The sequence below is a fragment of the Poecilia reticulata genome, chromosome 6 (assembly GCF_904066995.2).
Source record: "Poecilia reticulata chromosome 6, P_reticulata-male-v2, whole genome shotgun sequence".
NCBI lineage: Eukaryota > Metazoa > Chordata > Actinopteri > Cyprinodontiformes > Poeciliidae > Poecilia > Poecilia reticulata.
The window spans coordinates 12,631,353-12,648,863 of NC_088835.1; the positions used below are offsets into that span (position 1 = coordinate 12,631,353).

General features: G+C 38.9%; 1 protein-coding gene across 1 annotated transcript in view; it reads right to left on the minus strand.

The window, feature by feature from the left end:
- Nucleotides 1-1,149: 1,149 nt before the first annotated feature.
- Nucleotides 1,150-17,511, minus strand: part of sntb2 (syntrophin, beta 2) — a 29,106-nt gene continuing 12,744 nt past the window's right edge. Inside the window, exons 2-7 of the mRNA XM_008411800.3 lie at nt 15,147-15,369; nt 13,316-13,526; nt 10,124-10,266; nt 8,391-8,587; nt 6,500-6,690; nt 1,150-4,274 (exon numbers count right to left, since the gene is read on the minus strand). Of these exons, the coding sequence (XP_008410022.1) occupies nt 4,182-4,274; nt 6,500-6,690; nt 8,391-8,587; nt 10,124-10,266; nt 13,316-13,526; nt 15,147-15,369 (1,058 nt within the window). The 3' untranslated portion in view covers nt 1,150-4,181. The remainder of the gene's footprint in view (nt 4,275-6,499; nt 6,691-8,390; nt 8,588-10,123; nt 10,267-13,315; nt 13,527-15,146; nt 15,370-17,511) is intronic.

The following is a 17,511-nucleotide window of genomic DNA, read 5'->3' on the forward strand; positions in this document are numbered from 1 at the left end:
TTTATTAATCCCAAAGGGAAATTAAATGTTGTAACTCATTAATTTAAATTCTTCAAAGAATTATAGAAGATAGTAATGGTTGTTGGCAGAAAAAAAAAACTTCTGCAGCGGTCTGTGATGCATGGGAAGCATAAAGCGAAGATCTCCACAGAAACAAATGCATAAAAATTTTAAAAACAAAAAAAGAGAAAATGCTAAACATCTAATGCGTAAAATGCAATACATTAAATATCTAGCAATGTGCAAATGTGATACATTTTTATCGTCCACTAACACAAAATTTAGAGTAAAGCATTGTTCTTCAGGGTTTTAGTATTTTTAAATGCCTTTAGCGTTAACAACTTTTCAGCACAGCTATGTGGCAGCTGGCAGCCGCATGATCAGCTTCCTTACACCACATCTTGTAAAATCCCTTGGACAAGCCATTAAATCTGAAATTACCAACATGTACTGTTATGCAAGTGTAGAATTATCGCTTTGTCATTTACGCTCCAGGTTTCATCCAGTCTTTGTGCAGGAACCTCCTGTGCTGCGCTAAGAAAAACAGAATCATCTTTGCCAGCCTTGTGCACACAAAAAAAGGTATTCAACCTCAGCTCTGTTTTGCTCTCAGACATCTGAAATATAAAATATATATGCACCATTTTCACAAAGGGTAAGACCAGATTTCATTGGTGAAAATTTGCATGGCAATCTGGGTTCATGGGTGGGGAAGAAACAGTCCCCTTTCTGGTCTGTTTCTAAACAGTTTGTGTCCAGGATGTGTGGGATCATCATTAATGTTAGCTAACCTTTTCCTGACCTTTGACCTGCACAAGACCTGGATGGAGGGAAGGTCACCTCTCAAGTTTCCGATGGGAAATGTATGGTGGGTGGTGCAAACAGGCAGAGCAAGGAGAGCATAAATAAGAAAGGAGCTCATGAGAAGTTTGAATTTTGCCACAGTCCATTATGTGGAATAACGTACACATTTTAATGTGAAAACCTTCATGGGATCTGAAAACTTTAGAAAAGCTGTACCGTGTACGTATGAGCAACCTCCCACAAGGTGGAATGGGCTTGTAGTTAAGCAACTAAAGTTGAACACAAACGTCTCAAATGAACTCCAATTACAAAGTGGAATCAAAAACCACAAGAAAACTAGACAAAAACATTCAATTTACAGTTTTATTGATATTTACACATAAAGTAACTACATTGGTATTGTACATTGTATACTGTATTTTGGAAGGGTATCTAAAACACTTTGCATATGACAAGTTGTTGCAGCAGCACTGTCATTTTTCAGTCTTATGATTGTGTAGGACGCAAGCTGCCACAGATAATACCTTTGGTTTGATAAAACCCTTTCTTTGAAGCGTTAATTTGCATAGACAGGAACGCCGTGATTTCATAAGAAGAAGAGGGAAAGAAGGTTAAAGTGTACATTCAAAGGTTTAAAGGGGTTTGCCAGGTGAGTGCATCAATTAAAAACAGGAAAACCTGAAGCTTATCGAGTAAATTAACATAATTATAACATCATAACTACATAAGCAGATGTATCAACAGCCTCAAGAACAATCTTTATTGTACGCTCAACAATGTAGCAAGAATTCATTTATGTCGAGTGGAATAAGGGAAGTAGAGTCTACTTCTGCTTAAGCACCGTTAACATTAACTTCTTTTGACTGAGGGTTTAAAAAAAAAAAAAAGTCAAAAAAAGGAACTGGACAGAAATGTGTCTTCACTTTCTAAAAATGTTGTTTTCCTACAGTATGGAGGTCAGTCAGGCCGGACAGACCTTGTTCTGAGAACAGAGAGGTTGGTCTTGTTTTCCTGCGGTGCGCAGTCGGTGGACACAAAGGGACATTGTCCGAGGTCTAAAAGAACGTAGGCTTCACTGAGGGGGAACTTCAGAAACATGAACCAGTCCCAGATGATGCCTGTCTGTAAATGATAATCATACTAAATTTGTACACCTTGCCACCACTGATTAAGCTCGTTTCCAAACTTTTTCAATCACATTTCACCGTCTTTAGCATGTCCTTATTTATCCTAATTTACAGACTAAAAGGACCACAAAGCCTTTGGACATCAAGTTATTTTTATAATATTGCAAGTATAAAAAAATGGTGAGAGTTTATTCAGAGCATGCTGCTCAAGTCTAGATTGTTTTAATATTGTGTTAAATGTCATATTGTCCTAATTTTATGAGCATTTTAAGATGAAGACTATGATAGACAAATTCAATTCACCTTGAACAGGGACTAGTTTAAGTTTAAAATCCACTCAAAGCTAGGTTCAGCTAGCATTCAGTTGAGTAATAGCTTGACTGATGCTACATTATCTTTTTAAATGAAATTTTTACAATTAACAAATGGTAAGAACTTTTAAATGTTTTTTTTGTGTGGAAATTATTAAAATTTAAATTACATAACTGAGTAAAAGTTCTTTAAAACTTTTATGGCTTTTATCAAATAAAAGGACCTGCTAAAAGCTAAACTTCTAGTTGAACTAGCCTAGCTTAGCATGAATGATAAACTGTGGAAAAACTCCTACTTGTCAGGTTAGGCAACTTTATATGGTCTATATAACATAAGTAAAGCAGTATGTTATATTTCAAAATAACATAACAGAAGAGCAATGTATTTTAAGTAAATTTACAGTTAAGATCAACACCTGTTTTTCTCTTGTTTTTATGAGAGCAATAAAAATCATTTATCTTTTTAAGCAGTTCATTTTAGAGAAACATGTCCTTTTTACAATTACACAAAGACAGTAAAATGAGCTTTTGTTAATTTGATGACTTTTTTGTTGTATTTGAAAACACACTTTTAAAACGTAGTAGTTAAAGGCTGTAGTTTCAATTATTTCCAATGTAAGGTTGAAGAATTGACATTTTCACAAACTTTTGAGGTGATTCATCCTGAAAACAACTTTTTTAAAGGTAGATATTTTTTTGTGTTGATTGAAAAATCTGTAAATTTCGCACTCGGTGGTGTGAAATGTGGCCAACATTTGTCGTGCGACAAGCTTGTTAAAATTTTTTGCCACTTTGACAAAACAAGAGAGCTTGTTTGGATGATCTCTGTCGAGGGACAAGTAAAGAAAAGTTTAAAATATGTTTAAGGAAGAATGAAGAGGCTCTTGAAATACATTCATATCTCTGTCACGTGATGGCATGCCCGTTGGACAAGTCTTTATATCGTAACTCGCTGCAGAGGTTGTAGTAGAGGAGGAGGGGAAAAAAAGAGGTAATTTTAAGCAACTTGGGTAAATAAACAGAATGGGGAAAAAGGAGAGTTGTAGCTGAAAGAGAAAGTAACTTATCGTCTCATAGTTGATCAGAGAGTCATGCTTTCATGGGAAAGATACACACTTATAAAACACAGTAACATGGTTTACACTATCAGAGTAATACTATTGCTTGTGCATGATCAAAGCTCTTATATCGTGGAGTATAAAAGGAAACCTTACAAAGAGTGTCTTTGACTACAAGTCAAAAAGGCACAGCTGGCGATCCTGATTACAAACAGTAGTTAGGGATAACGTGCGGACACACCGTCTCCAGCTTGTAGTATGGAGTCACACTGTTCGACTGCATCGTGACTCTAAAACACCTTCCTAGCACGGGCCGACACAAAGACAGACACGAGTTAAAAAGAGCCCAGCTGCATGGGAAGGCTGTAATGGAATGATAGGCAGAGTAAAAACAGGGGGAAAAAATAAAGAAATCGACCAGTTTGTGCTCAACTCTGCGTTTCGTATCTACAAAAGCCCTCCTGACTGAGCAGTAAAACCCGTAGAGTGCTGCGGTCTCTTACGTCAGCCCACTGCAGCCAGGTTTAAACTTTGCTCTGTGGAATGTGGAGAGATTTTATCAACTCCTACTTTTTTGCACGTTGAAGTAGCTTCCTTAATCCTTCCGACCCGAAGCGAAACGCTCCTTCCTTTTACATCAACTTTGCAGCGCAGATGATTACGAGAGGCTGAGAGGAGGAGGGTGGGGGGGAGGAGCTGGAAGGCACATTTCTGAGACAATCAACAAAACGACTCGTGCTTTCAACTTTCCCTGCAGCGCCGCCGGCAGGCTTAACCTCAACTGTGAGTCGAGAAAGTGTGGGGGGCGGGGAATAATAAAAAAATAAAAATCGGCTGTAAAATGTAAATCCTTCCGTCTGTGCTGAAGCGAGTCGGCTAGTTCACGTCAGAAGGCCCATGCGGGTGAGCTTGGCTGACAGGAAGGAGTGGAGGACGAAGACCACCGGCTTTGGACCCGAGTGGAGGTCGAACACCTGCGGGGAGGAAGGAGGAAGGAAGGCAGTGAGTAAGACGTTAAAAAAAAAAAAAGAAAACAACAAAAGGACAATGGCACAAAACAGATGGGACAAATTAAGACAAGGATGTTGAGGTACGACGTGTCTTTATTAATAGGTTATCTGCTCTGAAAGGAAGTAACTAAGTTAGCAAGAAAATTATCATATTTTACATGTCAAGATTTTCTGTTCAATTTTAAAACAGATTTCAAGTACTACGTTTTATTGGTGTATTACATCAAAACAGAACAAATATAGAAGTAGATGGAGACTAGATACATTTCCAACCACATACATTAGATTATAATCAGATTTGTTTTTATTAATCGAATGACAAGTTATATAAAAATAACAGAAAAACTATGTAGTTCTTTTTTTTTTTTTAACCAGTGATAATTTGAAAATCTTAAAACTGAGAAAACCATTATTTGTTTTCTTGCCTTCACAAAATATATATATATATATATGTTATTAATCATTCAAAACAATAAATATTTGTACAACATATTAGAATAAATAAAATAATTTAATGTAATGCGGGACACATGATTGGTTCTTTTTATGCAAAGTTCAGTCTGTTTCTCATCACAAAAGAACAAGAGAGGAAACAAACTTCCCGAAAATGTTCAATGTTCTCCGAGAAATGAATCACAGTCCCTGTCGACTAACAAATCTGAAATGTTTAGTCTGTGGGTTAAATGTTTTGTTGAGCTTAAAGTTGTTTATTCTGTAGAACGACTGGATTTTTGTGAGATCACGGTGATGTTCAAACATTTCATCGTTTTCTCAGCACTTCGTCACCGACTCACAAGAACCGCACAGAGATTATTACTACAGCTTTGTTTAATTTTTATAATTGCGGTTTGCATACAAGATTACCAAGCAACCATGAAAGGGACGAGCCTGGGATGTTTCATTTGTAACGGATGAAGAAAATTAAAGCAATAAGAGAAAATACTGTAACGACAAAGTGTAAGTTCAGAGAGGGTGAGAGAAATTTTAAACACACGGCAGAAAACTCGGTCTTCGAATGTTTGCTTTAGACCAAAGGCCACACAAAGCAGTTATAAATCAGTCACCGCTTCTGTCTAAGCAAAGTCTTTTTCTACAGAGACGTGCAAAAGCAGAGAGCAAGGGATGTGAAGTGTTATTAAAATCTGATGCGTTATTGTAAACGAAGCAGTGGAAACATGACAGGACAGCTCAGAAGAGCCCAGCGCTGATCTGTGCATCTGCAAAGCATAAATTAACGTTTCTGACAGTATCTGTGTTGCTTATTGGGTTAGAATAGATCCGATAACGTTACCCTTCTGGATATAAAAAAAGTGGATTTTCAGCCAAATTTAGGTCGTTGCTAATTTTTCGTTGAATTATGTTCTATTTTTGGTCTTTGTTTAAATGTTTTTAAGGCTTTGTAAGTAAAACAAACAATGATTAGTGAATTTACTTTATTTAGAGTCTTGTGAGGTATCGTTGATTCATCATGAGTGAATTGTGTGGAAGGTTTTTGCACTATTTTGTCCTATTTTTTTGTTGCACAGCTGTGTTGCATATCTCACATTAATCATGTAAAATCCAGACATTCCCCTGATACTGAAAGTGTTTTCCACATCTTAAAATGACATTCACAGGAAAGAGCTGTCATGCTGGTTGCTGCTGTTCCCCGTCTGCATCATCTGACCTGTTCTGTGCGCAGCAGAAACTGTCTTTACTGTGGACAAAAGCTGCTTCTGTACCTTTTGCCTACATACTAATAACTAAAAATGCTTTAAGATATGTTCCAACTCAAATTATCAACAAGAGGCATCACAACCCATTGAACATGCTAACATTAGCCTAACACTTTAGCAGGGGGCACTCATAATGCGGCATGAGTTTAATCAATGTGCAGTCCTATTTTTATCATTACAAACTGATAACAGAGCCATTTACATTTCCAGGAGTGTGTTGTCAGAATATCACAGAGGCTTTTCTGACTTTCTTAGGAAAAGCGACTTGGTTGGAACACCAACCGTATCAATATTGGATATTGATGTAGACAAAAAGGTTCATATTGGTGCATCCCTAATTTTACATTAAACTACTGATTTTTCAGGCATATAAAAAAAAACCCAATAAAGATAAAAATACACAAAATTTTCTAAACATTCAGCTGTCCTCTAGAAGTAAAGTTGTAAAAAAAAATCGCCCTCTTTTGAACTCACCATTTCTCCCTCTGGACCACCAAAGTCAAGGTAAAGATTGCGTATTCCATCGTCGGCGGACATTTTGAGCTTCTCGTAGGGGTACCTGAAGAGGACAGCGCCCCCTGGCTGGTCGGCTGGCTCCCTTGTAATAGTAAAGCCCTTTTCGTAGTGCAGCGTGAGCCGGACGTCCTGCCTGTTCAACGTGCAACCTGTCAGGAAACGGGCAGGTCAAACACAAGAAAATGTCTCAATTCACTTTGATCAGCACCAATTACAAATTCCAGAAAATTAAAAGAAACCAATTGATCCATAGATCAGTTGAATATACACTTTATAAAAACCATAAGCATACCTCCAAAGTTAGCTACAAAGTAGCTTAAGCACAACAAAAACTTCGACATGGTGAATCACAAACCTTTAAATTCAGTCCCATAGAATATTTGTGAGCCGAGCTGAAAAGGTATGTGTGCGAGAAAAGGGGTCCGCAAACCCGACTCAGGAGGAAAGAGCAAAAATGCCAGCTAACTGCTGTGGGAGCACAACCAAAACCTTTGATCATAGTTAATCACTCTCAAAAGTTATTATACCAAATACTGGAGGAATGTAATCTGGAGAATATTTGAAAGAAATGTTCCAATTGTCAATAAATCTGGTGATCCCGACATATAACAGGAAATGTTTAGTCTAAAGTAATGTCAGACGTATTCGAATATTGAAAATTTAACTAAAGCCTCCTGCCCAAAAGAGTTTATTTTCTATGTAAAACCCAGACAACCCTGTGCAGACACAAGTCATTTGATCCAAAAGCATTTCACTGTGTAACACTGTATCTCCAGTGACAAGAATGTTTCTGCACAGCCGTGTGTTTGTGTAGCAACTGGACAAGGAAGGAGCATTTAAAAAAAAAAAAAAAAAAAAAGAAAAAGTCAGAGTCTCTCCATTACGGTTCCGACAGGCAGCTATTGTTCTGCTTGGAGCAAAAACATTCCCTTCTCCTGGCTCCCGCTTGTGCTTTTCCCGACACAGAGCTGCTCTTTCTCCTGAGCTGCGACAAACCGTTGTGGGACAGCTGCTGTCAGAAGCTTCCTGTTCAGACTATTTTATGTGACCAATCAATAATTTCTGACTTAAAAAAAATAAATCTAAACATGCATGTTATCCTAAAAACAAAAAACAAAACATCATTTCAGTTAACCACATACGAGAATGACGACATCATACAGAAAGAAGAACCCACATCCTGTGGTTAAAGATCATCGTGCTACGGCAAACGGGTCAGCTGTCTCACATAACCTCAACCAGACACCGTGCAACACGAGATAAACGAGTCTCTAAATCTGAAAAGCAAAATCTTGTCAGGCGTTGCTGAGGTTTGATAGGTAGGAGTTTCTGTTACGAGGTAATCCCCAAGTGCAAATTTCAAGATGGATCAATGAAATCAAAACTAGAAATGGAAATCTGTCAATTTCTCTTCTGATCTTTGCCTTGAAAGTATCCATATTTTCTCAGTCTTTGTGTAATCGGTCTGACTGAAGCAATATAGCCGTAACGCCAGTCCCTAAGCAATATCGTCTCAAGTCATTCCAACCATTCAGACAGATTCCTACTCAGTCACATACATTCAAATCGATCCTACTTACTAAGCAATGCAGACAAGTTACGTTTATATTTAAAATTAGCTGAAAAGTTTTCTATTTTATGTTTTGACGGAGGAGAGGAAAACTCCCCTTTAACAGGAAGAAACCTTCAGCAGAAATCAGATGCACAACATTTAAGTAACTTACTTAAACAATTAGCTGACATTCTTTGCGGTCAAAGCAGCGGCACCACAATTAAAGATAAATTTGTGATATTGTGCAGCTCTACTCCAGATATTTTCCCACTTTACAGGAAGTCAGGAAAGCCTCACCGATGGAGACCTCCTTGATGATCTCAGCCGCGGCGTGCACCCCCTGAACGAGTGCGCGCGTCCACGTGGACAGGTCCCAGTGGGTCTCCACTCTGAAGACGTGCGACTCGATGCCGCGCCCGGTGCCGGTCCGAGTGGCGAACACCAGGTCCGAGCCGTGGGACGGAGAACCCCTGGCGCTGCCGGAGTGAACCAGCCTGAAGACAGAAACGTAGAACAGGTAAGAAGACAGAGAGAGAGAGAGAGAGAGAGAGAAGGAAAGACGTGTCTTCACAAGACGGATGACATGTTGACATTTGTTTATGTTTTAAAATGACCCTGAACTATTCACAGCTGAGGGGTTTCTTCTAAGCTAAACGCATCATCCAGCCATAATCCAGCCTCTCTTCCTGCAAGATCTAAGGCTGATACTTTGAAACTAATGTGTGTTTTTTTTATTATTAATTATTATTATTATTATTATTATTTGTCCAATTGTACCTGATTTGGAGCCGAGTCTCTGGTTTTGATTGGTTTCTCACATTAAGAACTGAAAAAATTTGCAACCCCTACAGACGGTCAGCTGAGGAAACCAGACAAAAACTGTTGTTTACACAACTAATATATTTATTTAGAGGGAAAGCATTGCATAACAACAATTTTGGACACCACGCCTTTTCTTTGTCACAAAAAACTGTCTGAAATATGTGGGGGGGGGGAAACTGCTGTCATTTTTGTACTTTCTGTACAGCACTCTGGTCAACACTACAGATGTTTATAAATGTGCGGTATAAATAACTTTGACCTTCGTCAATCAGTGAATCACAGCTGTAATTGTGGCTGCGATTCACTTGAAATTCAGGGAAACGAAGTATTAAAAATGTTTTACAGAACTATTTTACAGAAGAAAAACCAATCAGCAAAACACCATTAATATATCGACTTAACTTAGAAAAGCAGAACTCTGCAGCTTCATGTGAGCATCTGGAAACTCAGATACTCACCACTCATTACTGGAAATTAGAGGGAAATAATAAAGACAGAAAAGCTGCAACAGAAAGATTGCTGATCTGCTGATTTACAGATAACCAAAAAAAAAAAAAAACATTTAACATGAATATAAACGTATAGATCTTTAAAAAAACCAAAACAACAGTAGGTTCATCATAGAATTTGCTGCTTTTATTAGCATCGTGTTTTTGCCTTTAGACAATATAAACACCAAATTATCTTTAAATTCTAAAATATGACTAATATTTGTATAACAATATATAAAATCATAAGATACAGAACGATATAACACACTTTGAATGTCATATAAATAACATTTCTTATAAGTTTCTAAGAGAACTAACTAGTGCAGAAATTTGATCTCCAAAAAACAGTCAGCAGGAAAAAAAAGACACAAAAAAAGGAAAAAGAAAAAAAAAATGGAACCAAGTAAAGTTGAAAAAAAAAATGGCAGAAAAAAAGAGAAAAGGTCTTTCTGTGTTTTTAAGCATTTCCTTAAACATCTTTGGTCTGCAAAGAATGATCATGGTGATTAAATTAGGAAGATGTACTTATTGTCTGCTGGACTTCAGCCCAGTGAATCCATCCTGATGCAATATTCACATTTGTTGTCTGTCTTGGTTTTGGCAGAAAACATAATGCAATGCACCTCAGCAGCTGAAGGTTTAACTCATAACATCTGAATTCAGGACATTAAAAACCCTTAAAGGAAGAACACGTGCAGCCGCAGCACCCGTCTTTACCTGGTGGCGAGCAGCGGGTGTGTGAGCAGAGGCATGGACCAGGACTCTCTGCTCCACGGCACCGATTCAAACAGCAGGATGTCTTTTTCCGTCAGCGCCATGACAACCGGCCTGAACTGCTGCCGTCCGCCTTCCAGCTGAATCTGCAATATCAATTCAAAAAGAGGAATCGAAACGGACACTTTTTAGTTTTGAAGGTTTTCCTGTGGAGTCTGGATGAAATGCAGAGTCGGGAAGAAGATTTAATCGTTTCACACAGAACGGCTCATTTTAAAGTGAAGTCGGCGTGGAGTCAGAGTGGAGTCAGAGCTGCAGCACATTAGGAACAGACTCTTCTGACCTCAGACTGAACTTAATATTTTACCTTTTTTTTTTTTTTTTTTTTTTACCTCGGAACAGCTGGTAATCACACATGTACTATGTTTTCACCTCTGCGGTTCTGCAAGGTGTTTCTGTTTCTAAAGTGAAACAAATATGAATAATAAATAAAATTTTATAGGACACCTTTCATATCAGTCACAACATATACTTCTATAAAACTGATTTATAAGTTGATGTCATAATGTTTGTTATCTTAGTAAACATGCTGCATATTGTAAAATGAATTTTTTTCTTGATCAAACGGGTGGAAATAAACTGTATTTTGTGGATTTCACATTTGTGTTTGTGTAAGATGCAAATGTGTTGCATATGTTTTATGTATATTGAGATAAAAAAAAATTAACAATATAGTACTTTTTTCTAACAATTTGCCTGACCATCTCGGGATGAAAGTTTAATAAATAAATACAGTGGCTTGCTAAAGTATTCAAACTCTTTGAACTTCTCCAGATTGTGTCACATTACAAGCCTACACACTTTTCAGTTTTTTATTTGTAAAAACAAACTATTTTGCATCGTGTAATTCTTTTTCTTTTTACTTCACAATTGCATACCACTTTTGTGTTGGTCTTTCACATTAAACTACATTTATGTTTGTGGCTGTAACGTGACAAAACATGGAAAAGTTTAAGTGGTATGAATACGTTTGCAAGCCACTGAAAATGAAATAAAAGCAGAAACAATAAGTCAACTCCCCGTGAGTCAAACGCCACTAAAACTGTGTCTTTAAGATCTAAAACCCATCACACAGACGCCTCAGAAAGACCCATCCCCGCCCCAAAAACACTGTGTGTGTGAATTTCAGTGTGATAATTATGCAGTGCTGACAAGGTAAAGATGTGTTCATGCAGCAGTCGAGTTCAGCAGCTCACAATCTGACCTGAATCTCGTAAGAGCTCTGGGGAAGAAAATGGAGCGTTTTATCTTTTCTTCTTCACTTTAACCGAGTCGCGACTGAACGACGTCAAACCAGACGGTGCGATTGTGAAAGTGCCTGCTGTGAATAAGTGGGCTTCACAGGAAACGGCGTAATGCGACGGAAACTTCCACCTGTATTTCCTGTTTTATTCCTGCCAAGATAAAAACGGAAACACACGAATCCACTCGACCGGCGCCTGAATGAACGGTTCAAAGTGAAGATATGGATCGGCGTTTTGTTCCTGTGAGTGATTTCAGAACAAGTCCCGATTTGGTTGGCATGTTAGAATTTAGGGTGCTTGTGTGTTTTGAGAAAACATGCACTTCCTGTGCATGTTGGATTACTGCAGTAGAGCCGGCCTGTGTGGTTGAGGTCAGGGTGGAAACCTACAAACTAGACTGAAATCCTACACCTGACTAATCTTTCTGGAAGCAAAAAGTGACTCCACTCATAGCAGAGATGTGAGGAGTCGCAAAAAATTAAGATAAGCACATGGCCTGTAGTTTAAAAACTCATAAATTATGTTTTATCCTTTACAGCTTTCAACCTCTACCTGTGGTGGAACACAGCGGATCAGAAAGTACTGCCGGTCCTTTGTAGATTTAAAAGTTGGGAGATCTACACTCTCTCAGGAACACACAACCCCCCCACCCCCCTCCACACACACACACAACGACTGCTGTTTGAGTAAGGCTATTCAAGCAAACAGTGCTAATCCCCAATACAGGAAACTAAAGAGAGTTTAAAAGGTGAACTTCACAATGTTTTTGTCTTGCAACTTAACTTAAACCTTATTTAACAGGGACTGTTCTCTCACACACATAGTGTGACATCACCCCTTTCCTTTAACTAAATAATGAACACTAGTCCAACAGAAGCACAAATTTAACTTTGTAAAAAGAGAAATCGTATCGCATCAGCAGTCTAAACAAAACAAAACAAAGATTTTCAGCCACTAAATTATGCTCAGTGTATCTTTGCAAAATTCAACCTTAAATAATGAAAACACACATTTTGCATCTTTGAAAGTCTAATTTGGTATCGAACGGATTATTTTTAAGCACAGAAAACTGAATTTACTTTTAAAAAACTTGTACAAAGTTCCAGGAAGCATCACAATATAAATCTATTGAATCCAATTAACGTTTGATGGAAACCGACACATCATTTTAAAACAGTGAGACGGGTACAATATGAGAATAGAGAGGACAAAGCTAAGGGAATGTGCTGTGAGGCACGAATGGGGATAAAGTTATTTTTATAACGTTTCTTAACTACATTTGTTGAATCTAAATAAAGTTTACACAAATTATCCACAGCCCATATAAGGGGAAATCTGATTATTGGACCTAGTTTTACAGTAGGGTGCACATATTTTTTTCTTTATTTTGATGTGATCCAGCGTTTTTCTTCCATTTTGTGATCTTTCTTCGTCGCTTGTCATTTAGCATGAGACCGTTTCGTGCCAGATGGCGTTACACAATGACCTCTGAGAAATACAGAGAGACGCGGATTCAACGAAGCGCCAAATCAAAACTCTTCCCTGGAGGATTGTTTTGTAAGTCATTTGAGTTTCTCTACAAATAGTTTCAGCCCTACTTAGCACTTCACAGAGCGTGTTTTTAGCGGATGTCTTTCACAGCAGATGTCTTTGAGCCTGCAGTGATTCATTTCACTTTATGGCACGTCTAGATCCCAGCGGGTAAATTTATCCTTTATGAACGCCACAGATTTAATCACGAAAAATAAACTTGATTCTTAAGAAAAGCATGAGTGGACGAAGAGGAAAGAAAAAGAAAAATACTAATGGAAGGAATACATAAATGTCTATTTAAGTAATTCAAAGATCCCCCAGAAAATCTGTTTTTTTTTTAAGAGTAGTTTCTGCGTACCTGTTCAGCCAGCCAGCCGATGTGTTTAAGGTGGGGGTGTGTGGAGGCTGCAGACGAGGCCCCCAGGTAGGCGTTGATGTGTGCCAGCGTCTGCGGCAGGAGAGCGGCTATGTTGGTATGTATGGCAGTGAACCAGGAGTTGGCTGTGGCTCCGTCTTTACAGCGCAGCACCACGGTGTGCTGGCCGTCCGGGGAGTGCAGCTCCAGCAGCCTGCATGGAACAGGACAAGTTTACTATTTTAGGGGGGAAAAAAATAAAAACTGTAAAAGAATGTCGAGGGGAAACTGTAACAAATTTGCGTTTTAGTTTATAGATCAAAATTTTATTTTCTAGTTGGGTCCCAGACAACGTTTCCTAAAATTTTTGCCAAAAACTCCCATGTAAAATTGTATTCAATTATTTTGAGCTCCGTCTGATTAACTGGAGGAACATTCAGTTCCTACCGTAAACCAGCCGAAGAACGCCCGCTCCTGAAAGAAGCTTGCTGTAGTTTAATGAGTTAAAATTAAAAAGAAGAAAAAAAACAAAAACTTGCTTCCATATCCACCATCAACTGCTTTGTCATAAGAGTGTTTATATTTAACAAAGTTTGGTTTGAGTAGAGGAATTTCAAAAGATGGCTAAAACCTTTTAGTTTTTCTCAAGCTTTTTATCACCTGGGATAAAAAGCAATATGCATTATTTTATGTTCTTTAGTTCATAAAATAAGCTAAATACAAGTTTTTAAAAATGTTACAAAGTTACTACTCATCATACATTACCATGAATGTTACTATAAATTCTGTAAGTGTAAGGAATTAATAGACATTATTGGTTTTAAAAATGCTTCTTGAAGTTATAATTTTACTTGCTTCTGGTCTTCAGTTTTATCCATCTGAACTGTCAGCCTCGGTTAGACAAAATGTAACTTTGGAAACGTTGCCAGCCTTTTGGACAACCAACAGTAAAGTTCTCGTTTGTGGATAAATGCAAACTCCTGTTCATGATGGTGCCAGTCGTGCCAACCGCTAACGAAGGATGCTGAAAGCAGTTTAAAGTGTCAACTAAGTTATCATTTTGTCTTTGTGTAAAAAAAGAAAAAAAAAAGTTAAATCCAGTTTGTGACTGCTCTCTTTCACACACAGTGTGACACCAGCTCTCCCTCTAATATAAATATTTAATGACAGCGGGAAGGCCGGGAAAAAAACTCACTGAACCTAGGTGATTATAGCCGTTACAGAGAAAACAGAAATGATTAAAATCAGGTTAAAAGTTTTCCAAAAGACCCAAGATTGGAAATCGACCACAGATCTCCGGTCGAAGCACTTCTGGTTCAGAATAAATTATCATTCGGACTGCAGAATAACTGCATGTTGAGTTCACATCATTGTGAAAATGAGGAAGAATTAAACAAACAGCAATGATTAACGGAGGTGACCTTCACTGATCCACCTGTGGTTGCAGCAGTACACAAAGTTAGCCCAAATATCCTTTATTATTATTTTACTAACTATATTAATGGGTTTGTACATTTTTTGTTGTTTTAAGATAAATATATTTAAATGACCAATAAAATTTTAAAAAGAATTCTAGGCAATGTACTTAATGACTAGCAGACAGAAGAGCAACTTTTTTCACAAATGTAGGCAACACTGTCTGATTAATCTTCCTGTTTTAGATCAACATGCTCAGAGGAGGTTTTTGTTGTCTTGCCCGTAAAGTTTAACAAAAATAAACATTCCAATCTAATGAACAGACGAGAGACGCACACAAACAAAAACCATCTCCCACACAGACGCACCCAGCCCTCCCTCAGCCTCAGGTATTTCAGTCCCCAGCACGACAGCAAACCTGTTCTCCAGATCAGGCATGGTGAGGTTCCTGCTGATGAAGCACATCTTCAGGCTGATGACCTTCCTGTCTTTGGACGAGGACGATGAGCTGCTGTGCTTGGGCGACCCGGAGTCGTCGCTGCCGCTGTAGCTGGGGGACTGTGGGCGGACGCCATCCCACTGCAGGTCGGCCACCAGGGACGGCTTCTTGAAGAGCGGAGACACCTCGCGGATGTACTTCACTGAGGATGGGTGAAAAAAAAAAAAAAAGAACACAGTTCAGTAAAGGTACAGTTCATCTCACTTGGGTGGGTTCTTATTAAATAATGTGCAAGAGAGGAACAGTACAAAAAAGCCCTAAATATTATGCTCTTAATATATTTTAAAAACTGATATTTATTCCCAATTTCTGAAAAAAGAAACGTTCTGAAATTATACTTCATCAAGACTTTTCCAAAAGTGCAGCACCAGTATGTGGTGGAGACAACAATGTTTAGAGCATCATAGTTAAATGGAAGACCCTGAGCATGGACTAAAGCAGCGCTTGGCTAAAAACTCTTCCAAAAACAAACTAAAAAGCAACATGGAACTTGTTCTGCAGCTATTTTGGTTTCAAGCACAGGAAATGAACTAAGGAGACACACAAAACTGATTCTGCACGTCGACGCAAAGTAACTCTGGAATCCCAGAGGCCAAGCAGTCGTGTAGCAGTGGATGTTTGAGGTGTTCCCCTGCTTGAACACACCTGACGTCAAGGAATGAGTCACAGGCAGGCCCCAGCAGGGAGCAAGGAGTTAGCAAAACAACAGAGCAGCTACACATTAAAAACATGCAGACCCTGCAGAACAGGAATTACCCATCTCTGGTGGAGAGGCTGATTTTCCAAAGAAAATGAAAAAACCCCCAAAAACTATCAGTTTGGACAAATCTCAGAAGTAGTATAGAAACTTCAGTTATTCAACACAATACAAAGAAAGGCATCTGATGAATGCCGACAGACAGCCAAGGATGCATCTATGGTTTGATCAGATCCATCCAGTGACGGCCGGTTACTACAGAAGAAAAGTGGCTGCAGACTAAAAGCCTTTCAACCCTTTAAGTCCACTTCCCGGTCCGCAAATGAACGATGAAATATCTGCAGCTGCATTTTCCTAAAATTATATCTAGAGCTGAGTGCGTAAGAGAATCGAGTCCAGAAGAAAACCAAGTACAGATGTGAGGTTGGCCAGTTGGCTGTTTGTACACTAAAAGGGGGGTGAGGGGGCTTTTGCTCTGATGTGATGGATTCGCCTTCCAAATTTGGTCCTGTGGCCTCCCGTCCCCATGGCGGCCTCACTGTTATTCCCCTCTCTCCCTTCCAAACACGAAGGTTTTATCTCTTCATTGTTTCCTCCTGCCTCTGCTCTCATACTCTTCGTATGATGATGGTGAAAACAGGGCAGAAACATTTCTGAGTGTGTTTGAGTTGGACAATGAGTCCGTCTGCTTCGCATGAAACCTGAGACGGCCCTCTAAGGAGATGAGGTCACTCTTGAACGTAGATATTCCTTGTGAGTCTGTGCTTCCTGAAGAGAGCGGTGAGTTTCTAACCAGAAAGAAACGCGTTTAGAATGAGATGTGAAGAGTTAAAACAAAAGAGCTATTCTAACTCCCAATTTGTTGAATTCTGAATTAGCAGCGACTCTTTAAAATAAATTAAACTTTCATAAGCCACACTTGGTGCCGATCGTCCCTGACGGACGTGTACAACCGAGATATCAATAAACAAGAGCCTGTAAGACAACACGAAGTGGGCTAGAATATCTCAAAAAGCAACACATCACGCCCCTGATCAAAACAAAGTCAAAAGCCGATGAGAAACAACAGTCTGATCATAGATCTGCAGAAGCAGAGGAGGCTGCAGTGTGCATAAGCCCCTGCGTGCTCCTGTGTACGTCAGAAACAAGACTGGGCGGGGAGCTACGCCGAGGAAACGGGCCAAGGCCGACCATTCTAACCACATCTCCCACACCGACAAGAAACGGGAGCGTTTCTGCAGACGCAAGTGGTTTAGAGTGAGGGAGAGAGTGTGAAAGCATTCCTGGATGTATGTGCGAGGCTCACAGGAAAGAGAGCGGCTCTGTAAAGTCAAGGTGTCACTAATCAACAGAACTGAAGGAGAGATGTTGAGACGAGACACTTTCTGTAGGTAGACAGTCTCCCAATTGTGGTTTTACTAGTTGAACAGATAATCAGAGTGTAATAATGAACTAATAACAGATAATCGGAGTGTAATAATTAACTAATGGCAGCAAGTCTGCACCAGGCTTTAAAGGTCTGAATGCTACTAACTTTTACTCAAAGCAGTGTAAACAAATGGAGATGTAAAAAGTTGCCAGCCAGAA